Source organism: Falco cherrug, chromosome 4 (genome assembly GCF_023634085.1).
Source record: "Falco cherrug isolate bFalChe1 chromosome 4, bFalChe1.pri, whole genome shotgun sequence".
In the NCBI taxonomy this organism is placed as follows: Eukaryota; Metazoa; Chordata; class Aves; order Falconiformes; family Falconidae; genus Falco; species Falco cherrug.
This window is the reverse complement of record NC_073700.1, coordinates 16864604-16885832: the sequence shown is the minus strand read 5'-3', so window position 1 is coordinate 16885832 and position 21229 is coordinate 16864604. Positions and strand designations below refer to the sequence as shown.

The 21229-nt window shown below is 43.4% G+C and overlaps 1 protein-coding gene across 27 annotated transcripts in view; it reads left to right on the top strand.

Moving 5' to 3' along the window:
* Positions 1–21229, top strand: part of MAGI1 (membrane associated guanylate kinase, WW and PDZ domain containing 1) — a 355855-nt gene that overhangs the window by 285351 nt on the left and 49275 nt on the right. For 12 of the 27 annotated variants that reach the window (XM_055707402.1, XM_055707392.1, XM_055707397.1 and 9 more), the window contains exons 7-12: positions 1283–1321; positions 5878–5935; positions 8271–8359; positions 9361–9453; positions 13187–13369; positions 14461–15081. In XM_055707402.1, the coding sequence (XP_055563377.1) occupies positions 1283–1321; positions 5878–5935; positions 8271–8359; positions 9361–9453; positions 13187–13369; positions 14461–15081 (1083 nt within the window). The remainder of the gene's footprint in view (positions 1–1282; positions 1322–5877; positions 5936–8270; positions 8360–9360; positions 9454–13186; positions 13370–14460; positions 15082–21229) is intronic. The other 15 variants (XM_055707410.1, XM_055707409.1, XM_055707407.1 and 12 more) reach the window with 5 other exon arrangements.

Genomic DNA, 21229 nt, shown 5'->3' with positions numbered 1-21229 from the left:
AGAGAACAACGTGAGCAGAAAGAAGACAGAAGGTTATTTTTACTTCATCATGGAAGCTGGACATGCTTGGCAAGGGTCATAGTGGGGTGTATTTCCACTGAAATCAGTGGGACTCCTCCTCTGTTTTGTTTGAGGGATGTGTTTGTGTGTGAGTTTTCAGGCTTGATCCCATTCTGTTTGTGGTTTTTATAAATGTTAGGTGTCGTTTCAGATTTGTTTGGGTGCAGTTGCCTTGTGCTTTTTCTTCATCAGGATGTGTGTCCCTAACAAGTTTTTGGTCGTTTCCAGTTGTTTGGGCAATCAAAGGAAATTGCAATTTGTATTTCACGCTAATTGGTAGAATATATTGCAAACAGGTTGTGGAAGTGTTGAGTTTTTTTAGGTGTCCAAATTTTCAAAATCAATGCTGTGACACTACATTTTCTGTTTGCTTCTATCATTCATTTACGTGGCTTATGCTTTACTGTATTAGGTCCAAAATTGTTTTTACCATCTTTGTTCTGGTTTTGTCATCATCTTTCATTTTCAGACTGCATTATTATTATTTATAGGCTAAGCAATACTTTAATCATCTGTGTCACTGGTAACTTATGAATATGGAGCAGATAATGATAAATGGAGCAACAGTGAATATTGATGGCTTTGTGTCTTTGAAAAATTATGTGATCTTTGTCCCAGGTGTCCCACTAAAACTGGTGCATTCCTGTATATGCCTCACCAGTGCATCTGGATTACGGTGGGGGTCTGTTCCTCCAGTTAAACAAGGCACTTCATGTCTATCTTAAATCATCTGAGTAGTTACAGTGAAGTCAATTGGACCTTGTATGCATGCAAATTTAGCAAATGAAAACCTTGCTACATTAGTTCTTATTTAGATGCATGGTTTTCCTCTTGGATTTCTTCATTAGTATTCTGGTCTGGCCTTCTGATAGATCCCTGTGTCTACAGAATGGATTGCAAAGGTTGGACTGTACAGACCTGAGGGAGAAGCTTCACTACAGTGAGAACAGCACAAATGTATTACTTTGCCATATCAAACTGTGGCGTGGAAGTAGTCAGTTGATACAGATATTTTGAGAATACAACAACCACTTCTTTCATTATCCACATCAGATCCATCAATATTCTGATCACTAAAGTGTGATAAATGGAAAGCTGGGGCTCAGTCTGCAGAAAATTAGCGCTAGTTCTGCTGTTTGCTGTAGGGAATTTCTTGCTTGGTGCTGGTATCTGAAATTTTCTTTTAATTTTTTCTGTCTCATTTACTGCTCTTCCCTTGGAGAAGAAGGGGTACACACGGAGGAACTGGACAGTGAACTAGGTAAATCATCCATCTCTTGTTTTGATGTTTGACTTCAACTGCACTGTTTTAAGCCTTTAATTACTTACTTTCTCCTTTGTATCATTTTGCATCTTTCAGTTTTTTTATTTCAACAAGCCTAGGTTATCAGCAAAAATTCCCTAGCAGACAAAGCATTAATTTTCCCCCACCTTCACATCTACAGTGTTTTTCGTACTGGTTCAGAGTGTGAAGAATGCTGGGGGGGCCTTAATATCTTGCAAAGTTTGTTCAAAGCTGCTTCCTCCTGGACCCTGCAGAAGTCAGGGGCTTTTCCATTGACATCACTGGCTCCAGGAAAAAGCATGTAGATGCCAGAGTTGGAATCAAGTAGCTAATGATGCTTTTTCATCAGGCAAGAGAAGCAATGTGTGATTTAGAAAGTTTAAGTATTACATAGGATGCTTCTGCTGAGCTTGTGAATGAAACAGCTGAAAATTTTGCCTCAGTAGGTGATTTTATAAACAGATGATTTTCAATGATGTGGTACGCTTTTTTTTGCTGCATCTTTTTGTGAAGAATGCTGTCTTGATATCTAATCTCAGCGGTGCTCGTTCTGTTTATACTGATGGTAGAAGTAGTTGTTATTTCTGTTCAGCTATGCTCTAGTGCACTTGGAAAGCTGAAAGGCATAAGAGGCTGCATAGGATTTTATTTCCACTAGGTCTATTATTGCTTTTAAAAAGGACTGTATTTACAGTTTATAGTTCTGTGTACTGAAGGATTGTATTACCAGAGAATTAACCTCTGGTTTCTGTAATGACTTGCAAGTAAGTGTATTCTGCTTCCTGTTTGTGATTGGTAAGGCACCAGCAGCCAGCAGCTATTGAGTGAACTTTTAATACTATTCCAGCAACTGTTCTTCTGTATAATATGCCTGGAATAATGTTGGAGGCCTAACTTCTTTTAGTACAAGAATTTGAAAAAGATGACAATTTAAAGAATGATGCAGTCACTTTAGTGGTACATTAGCATTATGCGCAGCTCATACAAATAATCAGCAGGAGACCAAGTAACATCCGAAGCAGGTGGATGCACACGAACAACCTGCAAAGATTTCTCATGAAGGTCTTCACAAAGGGTGGCTTAGAATAAGAGAGAGGTTTTAAAAAAGCAATTTTAGAGGCAATAATGAAATGGAAATGTTCCCTTCTTTCAGTCTGATTATCGGGATCTAGTGCAAGAGAAGAGCTCAAAAACCAGATGCAGGGAAACTAATTAATGGATAAGCCTGACCCCAGTTCAGCAGGCACTAACATACACAAGTGTTTTGCTCGAACATCATGAGATGTTCCCTTTGTTTTAAAGCAGATAAGCTTTACTGAGGTCACAGCCCATTGATATGCTATTGAGATTTCCAAATATTGCAATGCAAAGACAACATTTTCAAGTGGCTCAGTTACAGCAGCGTTAGGGAGGGGGCATGAGAACATACGGCCGGTTCCCTAAACGGTGCTTGTGGTTAGCGTAACCTGGTTGGCACCAGATGTTTACCCCTTAGCTTATCAACAGGTTCTGTTCTAAATAGAAGAAAATTAAAACTTGAAGCATTGGCACAACTTCTTGTTTTCCAAAGAGGTGGGTTGAATGTGAAGTAATAGATCACCTCTTTTTAACAGAGGTTGTACACAAGGACACCGAAATTTAATCTTTAGAGCAGACTTTGGCATACGCTTGGGTGGATCCTCCTGGCTTGACAGGGAGCAGCAAGAGCTGAGTATACCGAAGCAGTCATCTCCAGCTCCTTTATATGATGCATCGGTGCAGCTAAAATACCTCGTGGTTGGATAAGTTCTTTTTTAGGAATCGGTCCATCCCCTCTGTAGAGTAGGATAGTAAACAAGGGCATCTCAGTAGGAAACCATGTCTTTATCCGAGGCTTAAAAGTGTAAAATTGGATACTTGTCCATTGAATTTACCTACTGACAAATACTCTGAGACTGCAGTGTGCTGCATGGATGTTCCAAAATTAAAACCATATGGCTTGCTCAGGCTCCTAATGATGCAGTATGTTTTTGGAAATCTCATATTTGTGATAAAATCTAATGCTCTGGGTCATCCTCAGTTTGGCAGGAGAGGTAGAGAAGAGAGATCAATAATTTAAAGCCTCTAAGAAGCTAGACCGTGCAACATGACTATGGACAATATTGCCTTTTGCTTTAGAGAACTTTCAGAGGCTTTTAGAAGTTGGAAAGCACATCTACGTCATCAATAAGTAATGTGTTGAAAGCTGCAGTTTTGTGTATTGTTACTTCGTAAAATATAGAGCTGTGTTCCTTAAATGGAAAGCTGCAGAGATAGAAAACTGGTAACATTTTGGCACAATCCCATTTTGGGGGTTAGGAAAATGCTGGTTTTCTGACCTTCTGTGAAAATTCTTTAAATGAAATGAAAAAATAAAATTTAATACCGAAACCTTTTGTGAACCAAAGAGAAGCAAACATTTTTTTGTTTAAACTTTAAAAATAGAAAACACTTAGTAGTCCAAAATAGAAAAAAAGATATTTAGCCAGGAAATTTGTGGAAAACTCATTTTAAGGCATCTGTGCATTACTTCTCCCTTCCCTCATTTGCTTTTTAATTTTCTTCCACCCCTGGCTTGGTCTCTTTACCGTTCTACTTTTACCATAGTGCAATGAATTAAATGGCTGCCACAACTTGTGATTTACCTGATTGCGTGCGAGGTCTTCATTTAATTGCACTGAAGCTTTTTAAGCCTGTTCCACAGTGTTTTCACCATATGGGACTCCTTTGCAAACCAGAGAGTTCCCTTTGCAAAAAGACTTCCAAGATCAGCCTCTAGCTTTCTAACTTTTTCTCAGATATACTTGCAGGGTGTAAAGGAATATCTGTTTCTGAAGTGTTCATTTCAAATCACTCTGTTGATAAAATTGTGGAGTATTTTTATGCCCCAAAGTCAGCACTGGCTTGCATTTAATTGCTTATGTCTCAAGGAATCCAAAGATGTTAAACCCACTAAGGATAAAATAATGGTAAGAACGGAAAACCTACCTTATATCTACAAATAAGGGACATGTGGAGCAAAACCCGTGAAAATTGATTTCATCTGATCTCCAGCCAGTTCTTAACACAAACATAAACTTTGAATAATTAGTCCATGTGTGTTTGTATAGATTCTGTTCGTCTCCAGTCTGGAGATATTTCTGTCCTTATGGCAACATAGTTGAAAGTCTGTAAATGCAGAACTAGGTAGTTACATTTATTCTAATTAATGGTCCACTGTTAATTGTATTGGCTCAGCAATTGATGCCATTAATGAAAAGAAATCTTTGCATTTGATAATAAACAAATATAGATTATTTACTACCAGTCTTGTCAATATAGTGATAAATTTTGAGGAATTATTTTGCATGGGGTATTTGACATGTGCTATGTCTTGTGTTATCTGACAATGGATTTTGTTGATTATTTTTTTTTTAATGAATGTGCAGAGTCTCTGATGGGCAGTCTGTGGGACCACACTTGCACTGTCCATAGCATGGTTGAGTCTTCTTTTGAGTTGATTCACAGTATTACACAAACACACAACTCTCTACTGTTAATAGGATGGTTATTTTGGTGCTCACAGCCAACGGCAACATTGTGTTTAAATGAGTGGGACAAGGATCAGGCCCTTAAGTAATACAGTCAGCTTTCACAGCCCTCAGTTGGATGCTGAAGTGGTTTTATTACGTTCACTAATTATAGTTAAAGTACTATGTGCAGTCTAGAAAATCAACAGGAACAAAAGTGGATACATTTCCAAATGTTAATTTCATCTTTAGAACTGTTTTTTGTTAATTATGGTAATTAAAAAAGGAAATCTCTGTTACATGTGATTATGACAATATGTGGTTTTACATTAAGTGCTACGCAGTGAAATACATCTGTGTGTGCCCGCCCCACCTGGGTGGATTCCATATGCTGGGCATTTACATTAAATTCACTTTGTCCCGTTTCAAGATGCACTTATGTGTTGGGCTCACGGCTGAGCAAGTTAACGTAAATCCCTTAGAAAGGACTCAAAAAACCCTTTTTTCAGCAGTGGTGAGCATAAATGGCTGAGCCCTGGTACAGGAGGAGATGGTGACCTCTCGTCCGTGTGCTAAGATTGGTTTCCATAATCTTGCCCGTCTTTGTAGATGGGTGTTAAAATGCCTCTGGCCTGTTGCCTGCATCAAATTCCACTGCAGTGCTCCATCCGCAGCCGCTCTGCCCGTGATGGTGAAATCAGTAGGGTATTAGAAGCACTCCCAGAAAGGAAATTTATTGATCATTTGTTCATTTAATGCAAAAAGCAAATCTAAAATTGACTGGCATGGGCATCTTCCCACAGATTTACTAACAGAGCACTGGTAGCATATGCTGTGATGTTGGTGCTGCACCACGCCAGCCACTAAAAGGAGGCTGTGATAGTTCTGAAAAGTGTTTGAAGCAAAGTCTGAGCTACTGATGAGTTTTGCACGCTGAGCAGGAGCAGCTACCTGTCAGAAAAAGGACTGCATTGGAGGCTTCAGTAATGCTTTTTCTATTTCCAGAGTTGCCTGCTGGTTGGGAGAAAATTGAGGATCCCGTATATGGTGTCTACTATGTAGAGTAAGTGCTGCTCTCCGGTTCTGGTGTAGCTGTTGGGTGGAGAAAGGCTCTCCTCTGCAGCGGTCTGTGTGCTTTGTTGGTAGCATCTCATACTGAGGAGAAGGAGACCCTGGCCCCTTACAGGCTGTGGGATGCTGTAGGGGCTGGGGTGGGGGGGGGGGCAGGGGGCAGCCCTGCCTTGCCTTGCCATTCCCCATCCTCTGGTGGGCTCTGGCAGCAGCACCCTGGGGTGGGAGTGGGCTCCAGGGAGACGGGAGCACCGTGGGAGGGGGTTGAGCTCCAGCGGTAGCTAGTTCAGGGAAGACAGGAGCACCCCAGGGTTGGGGCGTGCAGGAGCCCCAGCACCTCACAAAATATTTTTATTCCAACAACGTTAACAAGTGTGCAATTGACTGAGCCCCATCCCCTTCATATAGTGCTATGATCAAAATGCAAGTGTGCAAAAACAGGCCACCAATTTATTACCAGTCGGAAGACACTGAAAAGGAGGAATGGGTGAGCCTGCGTGACCAAGCAGCCACAGCAGAGGTTCTTGCATCAGGCTGTGTTGTTGTGAAATGAATTACAGGTTTAATGGAACTCTCTCCACAATTAGAACAGCTTCTTCTTTATCGAGATGTCAGATCACTCCCTTGGGAAACTAGAGATCTGAGTTTTGTTTCATCACTGACCCCATAAAATGAATTTTTAATTATGTGTATACTCCTGTCTAGTAGGATGGCTTGTGATAGCCCTCAGAATAGATGTGGAATACAGTTTCTGTCTGCTTTGGCTCATTTCTGACCCTACCATCTGTGCCTAGGGAAACAAGGTTATCAAACTGTGTAATTAAGGCTTGACATTTATTTACTAAAGACATCAAGAATATTTTTCAGCTATTAAATGCCATGCCAAGAGGCCATTACAGCATTTTTTCCTGTCACTTTGCATATACATTCCTGTTAGTTTTGTGGCACTCCTTAGTGATGAAATTAAATAGTGAAGTAACAACAATGACACATAAGTTTATTTTACTTACTATCTGTAAGCTAGCAAAATGGTTATAATTTGAGCATTTGTCTCTGTCCCTTCTAATTCAGGCACTCTATTATTATATAATAGATTTTATTGGGAAACAACTGTGTCATGAAAAAGTTGATATAATTTTTAAAGTAGTTGTAATTTTTTCTTTCTGAAGATACCTTGAAATGGGAAGTATTTTACAGAACTCGTTAACTTGTTTTATTTGATTAATTAAATATTTTCCCAGTGATTTAATACTGATCTTTAGCAGAAAAAACCTCTCAACATAACTGTCTAGAGTGCTTCTATCATAATTACTTCAAAAAAGCAGGTTTTTGTTCATTTGTTTGTTTAGGGTTTTTAATAAAGATGTGTGGGACAAGAGACAATACCGTTAAGAACTTGCTATTTTAAACTTTGTTCTGGATACAGAGATGGGCTTTAAGCTAATGGAATTTTCTAAGATCTACCTGCTTCTCTGCTGTAGCAAAATCACTATTGAAAAATGCAATTTTTATTATTGAAAATCATTATTGAAAAATGGCTTTTGGAACAGCTGATGAGCCACTCGTCTCGGCTGCAGCCATCAGCTGCAGGGAGTCCCCAGACCTGCCCCACTTCCCTGGCACCTGTGGATGGTGCTCATGGTTTGGTTCCATAACATGGTTAATCCTCTGCAGAGTGTGGTGCTTGTCTGCCGTGGTTGTGGCGGGGCTGCTTGCTTTTCAAGAAGTACAGCTGAAGTTTCACCAAAGGCTGGTTTCCACTGGGACTGTTTGCTGGTGGCTGATTCTGAATATATTCTGATCCATTTGGAGCCCAGCTTTTCAGCTCATGGTCTGCATTCCGGCAGATATTTTTAAGACACCCTGTTAATAGTGTGCATTGATCAGATGGCTGACAGATGTTACGAGTTGTTGGGGTTTGATTTGTTTTTTGTTGGTGGTTGTTGATTTTTTTAACTTTAGTGAACCAGGGAATGACTGCACATCTTAGAATCTGTTTAAAGTAGGGATGATATAAGCCTGTCTTTTAAAATGCAATCAGACAGAGCGCCTTTTCTGCTTTAATCTCATTTTTCACAGATAGATCACTACTGTAATGTATTTGAAGGAATTAGCCATTTCTTCCTCGAGACATCATATCCGTACTGGAATCCACTTGTTTTCCTAAATATGCTTTTTGGCATGACTAGGTGAGCCTTGCTCCACATACACTACTGTTGGGTATATTTGGTATTTTACTCCTTTCCTCAGAGGAGTTTCGTGCGTGGCTATCATTCCTGCTTGTCACATAAAGGGTTTCCTAATTTATTGCTCTCTTTCATCTCCAGCCACATCAACCGGAAGACACAGTATGAAAACCCAGTTCTTGAAGCAAAGAGGAAGAAGCAGCTTGAGCAACAGCAACAGGCACCAGAAGGTTGGCACCACCGAGGGCATGATGGTTGGGGTTTCCATGAGGGAACGTGCTCTCCTTCACCTTGGCAGCACCATGCCAATGTGTTTGTCCCTCCTTGTGTGGCCTTAGTATTTTAAGGCAAAATGATGCGCACGGGAAAAGTTGCATATGCCCATCACATAAGATGCAGCAAAGAAGAAAACCTAAACCGTATAACCACCTAAACATAGTTGGTTTACCCCTGTTAAAGTCCTTTATTTCCGGAAAGTTTCTAGGCTTCCCAGATACAATTCACACACATGTTTTCTTCTTTAATCTGCTCCATTAAATTACTCACTGTAACTGGTGTTCCAGTCTGCACTGGAAGGGGATGGGGAGTGGGCATTTACACGTGCACTAGAGAAACCCCGCTGCATGAGAGATTTCCTGAATGTTGTGAAGCTCTAACATCTGAAGTAATTTCATTATTTTAAAACAATATTTTTTTCCTTTTCTTCCCCCACCCCCCTTTATTTTGCTTTTTTGGTTTTTCTTTCTTTAAATGCAGCCCAACTGCAGTGAGAGGCCTGTGGCATATGGGTTTGTTTTAGTACTTTTGTACCTGTCAGACTAAGTTATTTCAGAACTGTTATTATCCACAGGGAAAATAATTTAGCCTTCAGCATTCCTCCTGCAGCCCCATTTCCTGCAACACCAGCTCTTCTACGTAGATGCCATGAGTGCCACAGGGAATAGGTAGCATATAAATGACAAGGACACGTAGATGCAAATCAAGTCCCAAGTTTGAGTGTAAGGTAGGGTGTCCCAGCCGATGGATCACTTGATCTGGACATAGATAGTCCTCCAAAACTGGGTTTTTGGACATCCCATTCATTTTATTCCCTCTGTCCATGACTCTGTTTCCTCTCTTGCCATGCTTCTCATGCCTCCTCTGCTTGAACCCACACTCCCAGTGTGTGTACGTGCAGGAGCTCATGGTGCTGTTGTGAAACGAGTAACATTTCCCTCTCTGCCCTCTCTAGAATGGACAGAGGAGTGTCCATCTCTCCCACCACCCGCTGCTCCAAACCATGTTTCAAACAACCAAGAGGCAGTTCGGGAAGCACCAGTGCAAGGTAACAACCTTGTTAAACCAGTTGTAAAAGTGCAACAAGGATTTTTTTTTTCCTGAGAATGGAATTCCCTCAGCCACCAGCAAAGGGAGTATTTCCATGACTAGTGTCACACCCCAGGGCACATGCGTGCTTGTCTGAATTCCCATAGATTTTGAGACTAGTTTTGAGACCACAGTTGTTTGCCAAATTCGAGAGGCAAATGAGATTACCTGCATCAAAAAAAGATTGTGACTGTTCTCTGTGTAGCATTCCAAGTCTTTAAAAAGGCATGGTGAAGACATGAGTTACAACATTGGTGGGGTTTGCCAGCAATGGTGGTGGATGCAAGTGCAAGTAGGAGACCCTTTTCTACAGAGCTGTCTAGATATGCAAGCATCGGACTTTCACACCTTCTAAATTCTACTGAGTTTAGAATGTGACTCTCATAGTAAGATCTAGTGCAGAGATTTCTCTCTGTTCTTGTAGGTCAACTTTCCCTCCCAAAAAGCAGCACAAGATCTCACCCTGTTGTACTGTGATTAAGACACAGACATGCATTAACATGGTCATTTTTTAGTTGAAGAGCCACAGCCAATGTAACTCCATGTCTGCATTTGTGGGCAGGTAGAACTTCAAGGTAAAGTAGTTTGAGAGCCCTGGAAAATGGACAGCCTGTTTGGGAGCTGTGATGTGCATAAGTTGTTGGTGCTGTTCGGCAGGACCTTGGTTTTGGAGAGCTTGGGTGTCTTAGTTGCATTTGTGACATCTGAGCAGCCCAGGTTCTGGTATTGCCATAGATGAATCTGCAACTTTATGTATTTTCCTTTTTTCTGTGTTTTGAATCCAAATGAAAATTGGGGGGTGGGGGTGGGGTGTGTGTGTGGTGTAGGAGCTAGGGGAAACACCAGAAGAGGGAGATCCTCTGCTATTTGGAGAGCTTTGCAGAGCTACCAGGCTTCCATGCCGAATCTGACTTTCTATAATAACAGAAGGCAAAGAGGCACAAACTCCTGGGTGATGTTAGGGGCAAATTACATCATATTTCTGAAAATTCTGATTTGAACCTCCTCAGGGAGGCTCTGCGTAAGGAGGGAATGATAATAGGTCCAAATACCATGGACCTACTTTGAAGTTGTACATATGTTCAAGTACTTTGGGCTATTATAGCCTTATTTATTAGTGTCAATGATCTGTGCATGGCCAACTGCTCACAGACCAGTTGCTTGTCTTAACTAACTAACCAGACAGGACACGAATCATTCCTGAGTTTGCAGCATGAGCCGAAACGCTGCCAGATCAGGTTGCCAGCCAGGGCAGAGATTTCCACTTGTACCTTGTTGCAGTACAAGTGCTCTCTGGTTACAAGTGGTTGTAAGTAGGCTTCATCTTTGGCTACATCTGAATTGCACAGTAAGTGAATGGCATTGCCCTGGTCTGCAGGAGCCAGAGACTGGGGAAGGTGAGAGAGGGGGAATGTGGCTGGAGCACATTGTCCTGACAGAGCTTGGAGCAGCACGGGGAAGGCTGGCCCCAGGAGCTGGGAAATATTCCCATGCTCTGCAGTCAGCCATGGTCTCCGAAGGCCAGCGTGGGAGGGGTGCTGCTGTCCCAGGCAGCCTCTCCTGCCGTGAAGAGCCAGGGAGTGCCCTCTGCTGCAGGTGGTGGCAGATCAGCCCTTCCAAAACAGATGTGCAAAATTTAACAGTATCCAAAGCCCCCAGCGGATTTCCGAGGGGTATTAGAGTATATTAGAGTAATCTAGACTTGCAGCAAGGAAAAATGTGGGAGGTCAGTGGGTGGTACCCTGACCACCAGGCATCTGGGATTAGGCATGTCATCAGAGTGCCCCAAAAATGCTGGTCTTCCTCAGGGAGACATCTGTGAAAGCCACCTCTGCCTTTTACGCTGTCAGGCTGAAGCAAGGGCTGCCCAAGCGTCTGTGCACACCAATGCAAAGGACCCGTCACGCAGGGGATGATGTTAGAAGCCTCACTCGGCTCTCCACTGCCTCCGCTGAAATTGTGCAGCAACAGGAGAGCATAAGCCTGTCTCAGCACCACTCTGAGTGACATGTCCTGGTACTGATGACTCCTTCCTTTCTTCCGTTCCTTCCTCTTCCTTTCTCAGCGCTGCTCCCTCTTCTCTCGCTCCGCATTTGCAGGCTATTTCCAGCTTCCCTATCCTCCCACCCTATGCCCAGGGGTTTCCATCTATCCCACTGATGGCACTTCTGGTGCGGACATGGGCACAAGGACCCCTTCTTGTGCCTCTGGCACCACTCTCCCAACTGGGATTTTGTAGATACACACACTGAAGATGTGATCCCCTCCGGAGTGCTGTAGGTGGGACACACAGCCTGTGGTGCTGCTATCCTGTTACTGCAGGGCACGTTCCCCCTGTATTTGTAGGCAGACGCCAGCAAGCTGTGCTTGTTCTGCTTGTCTTTTGAACCAGAAACCAGCACAGGACCAAGCCACGTTGCACGCTGCCTCCAAGCTGTGTTTGTTACCTGAGACATGGAATTGTACTTTGATAGTCAGAGCTTTTTTGCAGCTTGGGGTCTGAGCAGAGCATCTGCCAACGATGTGCAGGATTGCTGTGTTCCTGTGCTACCTTTCAAAGGCAGAAGACTGCAAGTCCTTACACTGCCCCCTCATGAATAATCTTCAAATAGACTATTTTTTTCCCCGGTCAAAGGCTTACAAGTCTCAAATCCCCTCACTCTCCCTCAAGGTCTCCTTTCTGAACAGAGGCCCACGGCAGTGCTGCCAAAGTTTTTGAAATAACGCCAGCTCTCCTGACTGCGATACACAGTGCTGATCCTGGAGCTGTCACCAGAGGGCTTAGTGGCACACTCTTTTCCCCTTTAAGCATTAAAAGCAATTAAAAGTGCAAAGGTGTTTAGTGTTGGCACTGTGAAGTACAGCAACCATGACTCCTTTTCCAAGCCTGTGCAACGTGCTTTGCAAGGGTGACTTTTTGCCTTTGGAGCACCTCGTTCCCTCTTAACCATGCTCCCGGAGAGCGTTAACAGCCCTCCAGCACAGCTGCTCCGGTCCCGGGCCGCTCTTTGATCCGTACTTCACAACTGCAGTGTTTCATCCACAACAAGCTCCTTGCAGAAAGGAAAGAGAAAAGACTTCAAACTGTGTCTGAAGAACAACATCAGCATCCTCCCCTTTTTCACGGGAGGAGGTCGCAGGGTGGTAGTGATGTGGGGGGCGGGGGGCTATATAGCTCAAGGGTTATGCGGTGTCTTGCCAGAGCTCAGAAGTTGCTTGTTGCTTGGTGGGTTGGGAGAAAGCCAAGTGGTGCAAAAACATGATGATAGTCCTTGCTGCAGACTCCTCCTGTTAGGAGGCATTTGTGCTACCCCTGTCATGTGCTTCCTGGGATGGATATAACCACCTCAGGACAGAGACGAGACAGATATCTAAGCCAGCGTTGCCAGCTTTAATATATTCTGTTCTTTCAAGCAGCACGTTTTCCCCTTTGTAGCCTTGGGGCTTTGGTGTGCACAACCACAGCTCGCAAAGTGCCAAGTAATAGGGTTTTTGCTCACTCCTTTTTACTGCATGATTGGGTCCAAGGAGCTGGGTGGAGCGCGGTGAGGTGAGAGGATGCTGAAGCGCAGTCCTGTCCCAGCACACCGCTGCGTTTGTCTGTGTACTTGTTAGAACAGGGAGGGGGAGAGGAAAACCAGATCAAACGCTCTTGCCTGCCTGTTTATAGATTTTCCAAACTTCCTACACAGGAAAACCTTTTTTTACACGAAACCCTTCTGAGTTGAAAGGAAAGTTCATCCACACCAAGCTAAGGAAAAGCAGCAGGGGTTTTGGCTTCACTGTTGTCGGAGGGGATGAGCCAGATGAATTTCTCCAAATCAAAAGTTTGGTGCTTGATGGCCCTGCAGCGCTGGATGGCAAAATGGAAACAGGTACTGATGCTTTATATCAAAATCACCACCACCGCTTTGGTTTGTGTTTTTACAGTTGTTTTTATGTACAGTTCATAAAAGACTGTAGTCTTCATCCCCTTTTTGGAGAGAGGCATTCAGCTTTTCCATCAGCAAGTAGGGGAGTGAGATACATTGGGGGATATCTTCAAAATCTTACAGCAAGGCACTTTATGTGTTGGAATTTCACCTTGGTGTAAAAATACTCAGCTGGGTCTCTGCCAGCTCCTGCTCTCTCCATGCTGACGTGTGGAGAGGAGCCAGCCGGTGTGGGGTCCCACATCAGGCCACAGGTTACTGCTCCCTGCTGTGACGATGGCTTGCCTTATGTTTTGTAGGGCTGCATCACTGGCTGTTTTGTGTATCTGCCACGCTGCTCACCCCCTCTCCCAAGCTGCTTCGAGGGAATGGGCGGAGGAATGGGCTAGTTTGCATTTCCCGGTGTGGAGACACCAAGGGTTGATTTTTTTTTGCCAGAGATCAGGCCCAGTACGATGAAATCCTGTTAAGATTCACCTGAGGTCACAACTCCTCACTTGCAGGTGGAGCATCACAACATTAAACATCCCTGTGTTGCAGCCCCAGTGTTAAAAAACGAGTCATAACTTACCTAATATTTCAGGGTAAAGTATGTCTGAGACACAACACATGGCACCATATTTGAGCAGTTGGTATCTGACACCTTTTGTTGTAGCTCTTACATGCTCCCAGTTTTGTTTCTGTCATATATCAGTATAGCACAGTGTATAACAGTGAGAGCTGGACTTTGAAATAGCTGTTAAACGGGCCATATACCATCATTTGAATTTATTAATTTTTTGCATGAGCCAATTCCATTTTCACTTTCAAAAACGTTCATGTACATAAAAGCTTTATGCAGTGGATCCATTGTGTACAGAGAGTTCTTGCCTGCCCACGTGTCACCACTCCTTTTCCTTGCAAAGGTACTTAAGTGCTGCTATTTATGAGCGGTACCTGTGGATGCTGTAGATCAGCTCGCAGGCTTTAGTCCTTCACCTTGCCAGGGTGCACAAAACGTATGTGTTTGGAATATCTGTCTGTGTCCTCTGCAGGGGACGTCATAGTCAGTGTGAACGATACCTGCGTGCTGGGGCACACTCATGCTCAAGTGGTGAAGATCTTCCAGTCCATCCCCATCGGTGCCAGCGTGGACCTCGAACTGTGCCGAGGCTACCCCCTGCCCTTCGATCCCGATGATCCCAACACAAGCCTGGTTACTTCCGTGGCAATTTTGGACAAAGAGCCGATCATTGTGAACGGGCAGGAAAATTACGACTCCCCGGCGAGCCACAGTAGTAAAACAGGGAAAGTAAATGGCACAAAGGAAGCGAGACCCAGCAGCCCAGCTGAGGTCTCCTCCAACGGACCCCATGGTTACCCCAATGACACGGTCTCTTTGGCATCTTCGATAGCAACACAACCTGAACTCATAACTGTGCATATAGTGAAAGGGCCTATGGGCTTTGGGTTTACTATAGCAGACAGTCCTGGTGGGGGCGGCCAAAGAGTGAAACAAATCGTGGACAGTCCAAGGTGCCGCGGCCTGAAGGAGGGTGACCTTATAGTCGAAGTCAACAAGAAGAATGTGCAGAGCCTCACTCACAACCAGGTGGTGGATATGCTGATTGAATGTCCTAAGGGAAGCGAAGTCACGTTGCTGGTGCAGCGAGGAGGTAGGTTTTCCAAACTGCTTTAAAATACTTATTCTGGAAATTTTTAAAAAATGCATGCCATGAAAGACCTGCTCTCCTACCGTAGAAATGGTTTATTTTATTTAGATTTCTAAAAATCTGTAGAAATGGTTTATGTCCTGAAGTGTAGGAACTGCCCCAAGCTGGCAGTTGTCAGGTCACACAGATGGTTAAAATAATTTACTGTTTGATGCTGTAAGTGTGTGGGGGGAATATCCACGTAGTTCCCACGCACACGTGTACTACACACAGCTTCTGGTAATGCACTAAAGGGCAGTATGGTTACACCGTGACTTACATAACGAACCCTGATCTCATGTTTGTTAAACTTAATTGTTTTAAATAGAACATGGACATTTCTTGAGCCGTTTTGGGAGATGGAAAAGGCTGGCAATACATTCTGTAATTTGTGGTGTCCAAAATCAGATATCTAATGACTCTTCACTGTGGAAGGATAACACCTGGGTTTCAGTTGGGAGTGAAGGAGAGAATTTAAACTTCTCCAAGTTGTAAGCAATTGAGATGTTACTTCTGGGCATGTGTATTTGCTGTGCAATCAGGAACTGAGCCCATTTTTGGTCGCATTGCTGAGAGGCCACCAGCAGGTACAAAACCCACCCTACGGGGGGCAGTTTGTCTGCAGCCCACATGGGAGCACGGATGGTAGGTGACATGTCAGCGGGGTCAGTCCAGCCGCAGGAACTCCTCCCCGGCACAGAGTAAGTGTAAAGTAGCCTGAGGTAGCACACCCCGCCTCTAGCACACTTCAGTCTGTCAATTAAAATTCCTGGAAGAGTTAGCATCAAGTCTGCAGGGCAAGTCCAGGTCAGCTGCTGAGTGCCAAGTCAAGAGCAGAGGGGTCAGCTCTCCCCTCTGCCCTGGCGCTGGCAGCAGGGATCTGAGGGGGGCAAACCCCGGCCCCGCTGCGCTCCCTGCCCCACGCTGCTGTTTTTACGGCCAAATCACGCATCGGTGCTCAGCACCTTGCAGGGATTAGCGTGCTGCCAAGGCAGAGTTAAGCTGACAAGTAGGTGCTGAACACAGCCCCCAGCCGGCCCTGGGAGCAGGATTTGATATAAAAGTACTTTTCTGATGCCTTTTCTAAAGTGTTTTGGTTGTAGTAAGTTAGCAACAAAAGCTGGTCCGTTTTAATGGGGGGCAGGTTGCTTCCTGAATTTACAAGTCTGGTTTGTTGTTTCTAAAGACCTATTTCAAAGAATTGAGGACATTGACTCTGCAATTAATAACAGCCCTGGAGAAAGCACTACCTTTCTTATACTCCTTCCTTTCCAAGTGCTACTGCGTTTTTCTATTTTGATAGTAAATTAAAAAATAGAGAACAGAATATATTAAGAATTCTCTAATTTTCAAAGTGTGAGTTCCTTAAAGACTTTCAGTACTAGAGAGGTTTAAAAAATGCACTGCGTTCTCATGATTAATATATGTATTATGGAGAAAATATGGTTGGAAGAAAAATAGCAGCTATTATTAATCCTCCTGGTGAGCACATATATACCTGGTAACACCATACATTAATTATTTGAATTGTCACTGACATTTAATAATCCTCCTTCGCCTTGAAGGCATAATGAAAAGATCCGATGAGGGAATAAAAGCATAGTTTTAATAAGATAGTAAATAGTTCCCTGGTAATCTTGCTGAATCTTTCTCTCTCTCTCTTTTTTAAAAATTTAATCTTGATACTAACTACATGTTGTGCATTTGCTGTCACCTTCATAGATACCGTATCAATCTCCTTGAACTGCCTCCCTCCCTCCCTCCCTCCTTCAAGATCCTGCCATTTCCATCTCAGCATAGAGCACTTGCAGTTCCAAATCTCATGTTTTTGTAGTACAGGACTCAGAAACTGTGGTGGCCCTGGATCCATGCTTAGTCATTGAAACATGGGTTTTGTTCACATCCAGAAGGCTGGACCAAAAGGCGCTCCGGTTGTGGCACAGAAGCCAAGTGGAGTGCAGGCAGTAGTAGCCCCAGAACCAGTAAGGTTTTAAAGCTTGTAAGATGAAGTTGGCTAAAATGCACCCAGCACTCAGTGGTGCTGGCCTTGGGTCCTCTCTCCCATAACTTTACCTCGTGTTACCCCCGCAACACCTTTTATTAGAAGTACTATCCCTAGACGAGGTGCTGCTAGTTATTGTGGTCCGATTACAGAAACATATTTGGTTCCAGTGTCTGATAAGCTCCTTCGGGGCTCTTGAAGCAGTTCTTTAGCTTCCCTGTCAGTTGTCCTTTCCTCCTCCTCCCTCTGGTGTCCAGTGAAGAAAATGCGCAGATGCTGTCAGGCATCCTTGCATTAGCCTAACATTTGCATTCAGTCAGGCTTTGCATGAAGCATCCCTGCAACACTAAGGCTGGTGTTCAGAGCTGTCGAAAGGATTTGTCAGAAGTGATTACTAATCAGGCAGAAAAATACCAGAAAGGGATGTGTAATATATGGGAAAAGCTCTGCCTGCTCCAAGCTGCTGGTACATTCCCAACAACAAGGTTTATTGTTAAAATGCAAACCCACAGCCACTGAGAGCAGCCTGTAAAATATTTACCGCAAAGTGTATTCAGCTGTGGGTGCGGGCGAATCCTGCCGTTGCCTTTGAGTGAGGAACAGAAGGATGGTTTCAGGAGGGATGAAGCTGAAATGCCCCCTCTGTGTGCTCAGCTTGCTCACGTGTCATCTGAAAATCGTCTGCAGGACTTGTACAAGATTGCAGCAGGGCAATAAATGCATTAAGAGGGGGATGATGTCGGGTCATTGAGATTTTGCTTTTCAGAGGCCTCACAGAAAACTTGCCTTATCTATGTTCTGATTTATTTATTTTTTTAATTTCCCCCTTTTCTCTTCCCCTCTCTAGGGCTTAATTATATTATTGCTGTTTTCCTTTTTCACCTATATGTAGCGCTGGATAAAACTCACTGAGCATATCCCATCATTTGCACTTCAGCACTCGAGGGGTACAGAAAGGATGAACTCGGAGCAGAAGCAGGGTGCAGAGGAGCTAACTGGGCTGGACACAAGAGCAGATTGGAAAAGCTGCTTTTACTTGGCAAAATGAAGGGGCAGAGGGGACAAAATTATTTCTTGAACTATTAGGTAGGAGAGAGAGAAGATCCTTAAACCGAAGAGTTGGCTGAAGAACAACTGGGTGTTGTTCAGCTGTGAGTAATTTAAACGGGAATAAGAGCAAAGTGCCAACCCATTAGAGCCTGTAAGTCAAACTGGAGGAGGCATAGAGGCTTTGCTGTCTGAAGGTGAGGATCAGCAGGTCTGAAGGGGATATGACACGGTGCCTGCAACAGCAGAGGACATGTTTGATAACCCAGCAGGGCTGTTCAGGGGCTGTAAATTAAAAAAATAGAGTAAACCAGCGCTACTGGTTTCAAAATGGAGAATTAAGCATATGTTTTTGTCCCTGCGCTGCACAATGTGATTACATATTTCAGTTATTTTAAAGAATTACTGTTAATAAGGCCACAAAAGGCACACCTTTATTTTCAATATTTGTAGCTGGAAAGATTCTTTTAAACTTGTACCTACTGAGTACATAAAGGACTTTTCTTAAAAAAAAACGACAAAAAAAACCAACCAACCAAAACCTCAACCACAAAACAACCCAAAACAAAAAGGCAAAGAAAGAAGGTAATAATATTTGCCATTTTAAATCCATTTGTCATTGAACTCTTGTCTACACACAGTAATTGAAATAAGCAGTTCTCAAATACTTCTCCATTCTGCGCAGATTCTATTCACAATAAAAGCAACATTTTGTCAGAATAATTTCCCTGCTTCCCAAGGGACTTTTGTTCTGGGAGTTTTGTCTGTGTTGGACAGGTGGGGGGCTCTTTCAGAACAAGTTATTCTGTAAAAACTACTGTGCTGTGTTTTTTGGAGTCACCAAGATCTAACATTTGTTTCAGTGAGCACATTTCTGTGCCCTATTGACGTGTTCCGTGAATTACCTCAGATTAAAGAGGATTATTTTTTTTCCCCTTTTTTTAGGTCAGTCTTCAGTTCAGGTCATCCAAAAATATTGTGATTAGTTTGTCTTCAGTTCCAAGAATTAAGCTGAGCAGTTTTCTTCCAGGTTTGAATGGACAGTTTCCCTTCAAAGCTTTCACAGTTAGCGCTGACCAGCATCTTTATTCACCGGAAGGTCGAAAATAGCATAAACCTTGAGCCTGATCTACGTAATCCCCTTGAAGATGTGTTTCCACTTTGCTCCAGATCAAAGTAAAAGCACGCAGGTGAAATGTCACTCACATGTCGTGTGCAAACCAGTGGAGTTTCTAAGAGGTTACTCTAGTGCCAAATTTGCATCGAACGGGGGGATGGAAATCCATCTTCTGAAAAATAAATGATTATATATTAGAGTTTTTAAACTAAATGTGTTTTATGGGAAAAAGAACCATGCAACACTTACCTGTCTAAATGCCTGTCAGTGGGTGCTTGAGTCTTGCCTCCATGTAAAAGCAAAGTCTATAGTAAATCCCTTGTTCATGGTTCAGTTGAATGAGGATGTTAGTGGGGAGCAGTGAGGGGGGTGGGAATGGGGGGCGGTCTGTGCCAGTACTGCTCCTTTCTTCCCTGACTCAGTGGTCTAAAGAAGGTCCTTGTGATACATAGAACTGCAACAAAGATTTGCAGCAATGGAACAAAAATACAAAGCTCTAAAGCAATAAACCTACCAAGTCTCCTTAGCTAGATGGACCTTCCCTTGCTGTTTCAGGGGTGCTTTTGGCATGTGAAGGTAATTAACACTTCTCTGGACTCCAACACTTCCCATGGAGAGGAGTTAATTCCTTCTTGTGCTGCAAGTGCGTGCTGAAGTCAACTACTCTGGACTTGAAGGTGATTTCTGTAGCCTAAAATGGAAAGACATTTTTTTTTCTCTCTCTGTTTACCTTGTGCCCATCCATTGAAACATCACATAGTAATATAAAGATACGTGTCTTTTTCTTTATGCTGCTTACTGCAGCTTCAGGCTCGTCCCCCCAGCCAAGGTACAAGATCCTGTAGGCACAGTAGGAAAACTTTACAAAAAATGTGACAACTTATAATTGTAAGCACATTCTAACAGTATAATTGAAATCAGACTGCTCTTTGAGATCTAAAGTGTCAAAATACAATGCTCAGGCATAAATGAGCAGTGGCATTGAGCATTAAATATCTGAGCTGAGTGAAATCCATTACCACTGCAGGTTTCAGAGGATGTGTCCTCACTGCTCCCGCCTAGGTGTCTGTCCCACCACAAACACCTATTAGTCTGAACGTTATAAGCAAAAATACTTTCTACTTGTTTATCAAAATCCTGTTCCCCATGGAAATGAAATTTTCCCTTCCTGTCCTTACCAGAAGTGTTGGAAATGGATCATTTAGTGGTAAGAGCCAAAAAAAAAAAAAAAAAAAAAAGGGCAATATCTCACAGTGTTGGAATTAGAGTTCCTTTTCAGTTGCTATCCCTAATGATGTAAAACCATGGTAATTAGAGCTGCAATCAGCTATTCAGTGCAGACTTGAACTCTTTTGAACAAGACACTCACTTCTGTTTGCCCTTTAGGCTTTCAGCGAAGAGCAAGTTGAAAGTCATGCCACTTAAGCATCTAGCTGCCAGAAAATTTCAAACTGTCTTAGCAGCTGCTGAATTGGAGAAAAAGTGAGTCCAAACTGCATTTAGGACAAAAATCACAACCTGGGAATCATCTGACCGTTACCACAGAGCGCGTTTGCCTGTGCCAAAGCTTCTCGAAAGGGAAGAAAAGTTCACCATTTTCAGCAGCATTTTCGGTTCCTAATACAGAAGGAGCAGAGGTTTATACTGAGGTCTTTGTCCTGTGTTTGGATTCATAGGAGCCCCCCTGAGCCCCACCTCAGAGCACAGAGCTGACAGTGCCAGTCATTGTGCACGCCACCTTTACGGCTGGTTTTCTTGCTCTACTCCCCAGCCCAGCGCATTGTGGCAGCATCTTCCCTCGGCCGGAGCAGGAGCAGATCCAGATCCTCTCTGCCATCTGGTGTGCTCAACTGACCTCTACATTTTTTAAAAACCCCATTTCAAGTCACCTCTTTTTTCCTTGCCTTACCTTCTTCAACCACCACTAGCTGCCGAAGCTCCCAGTA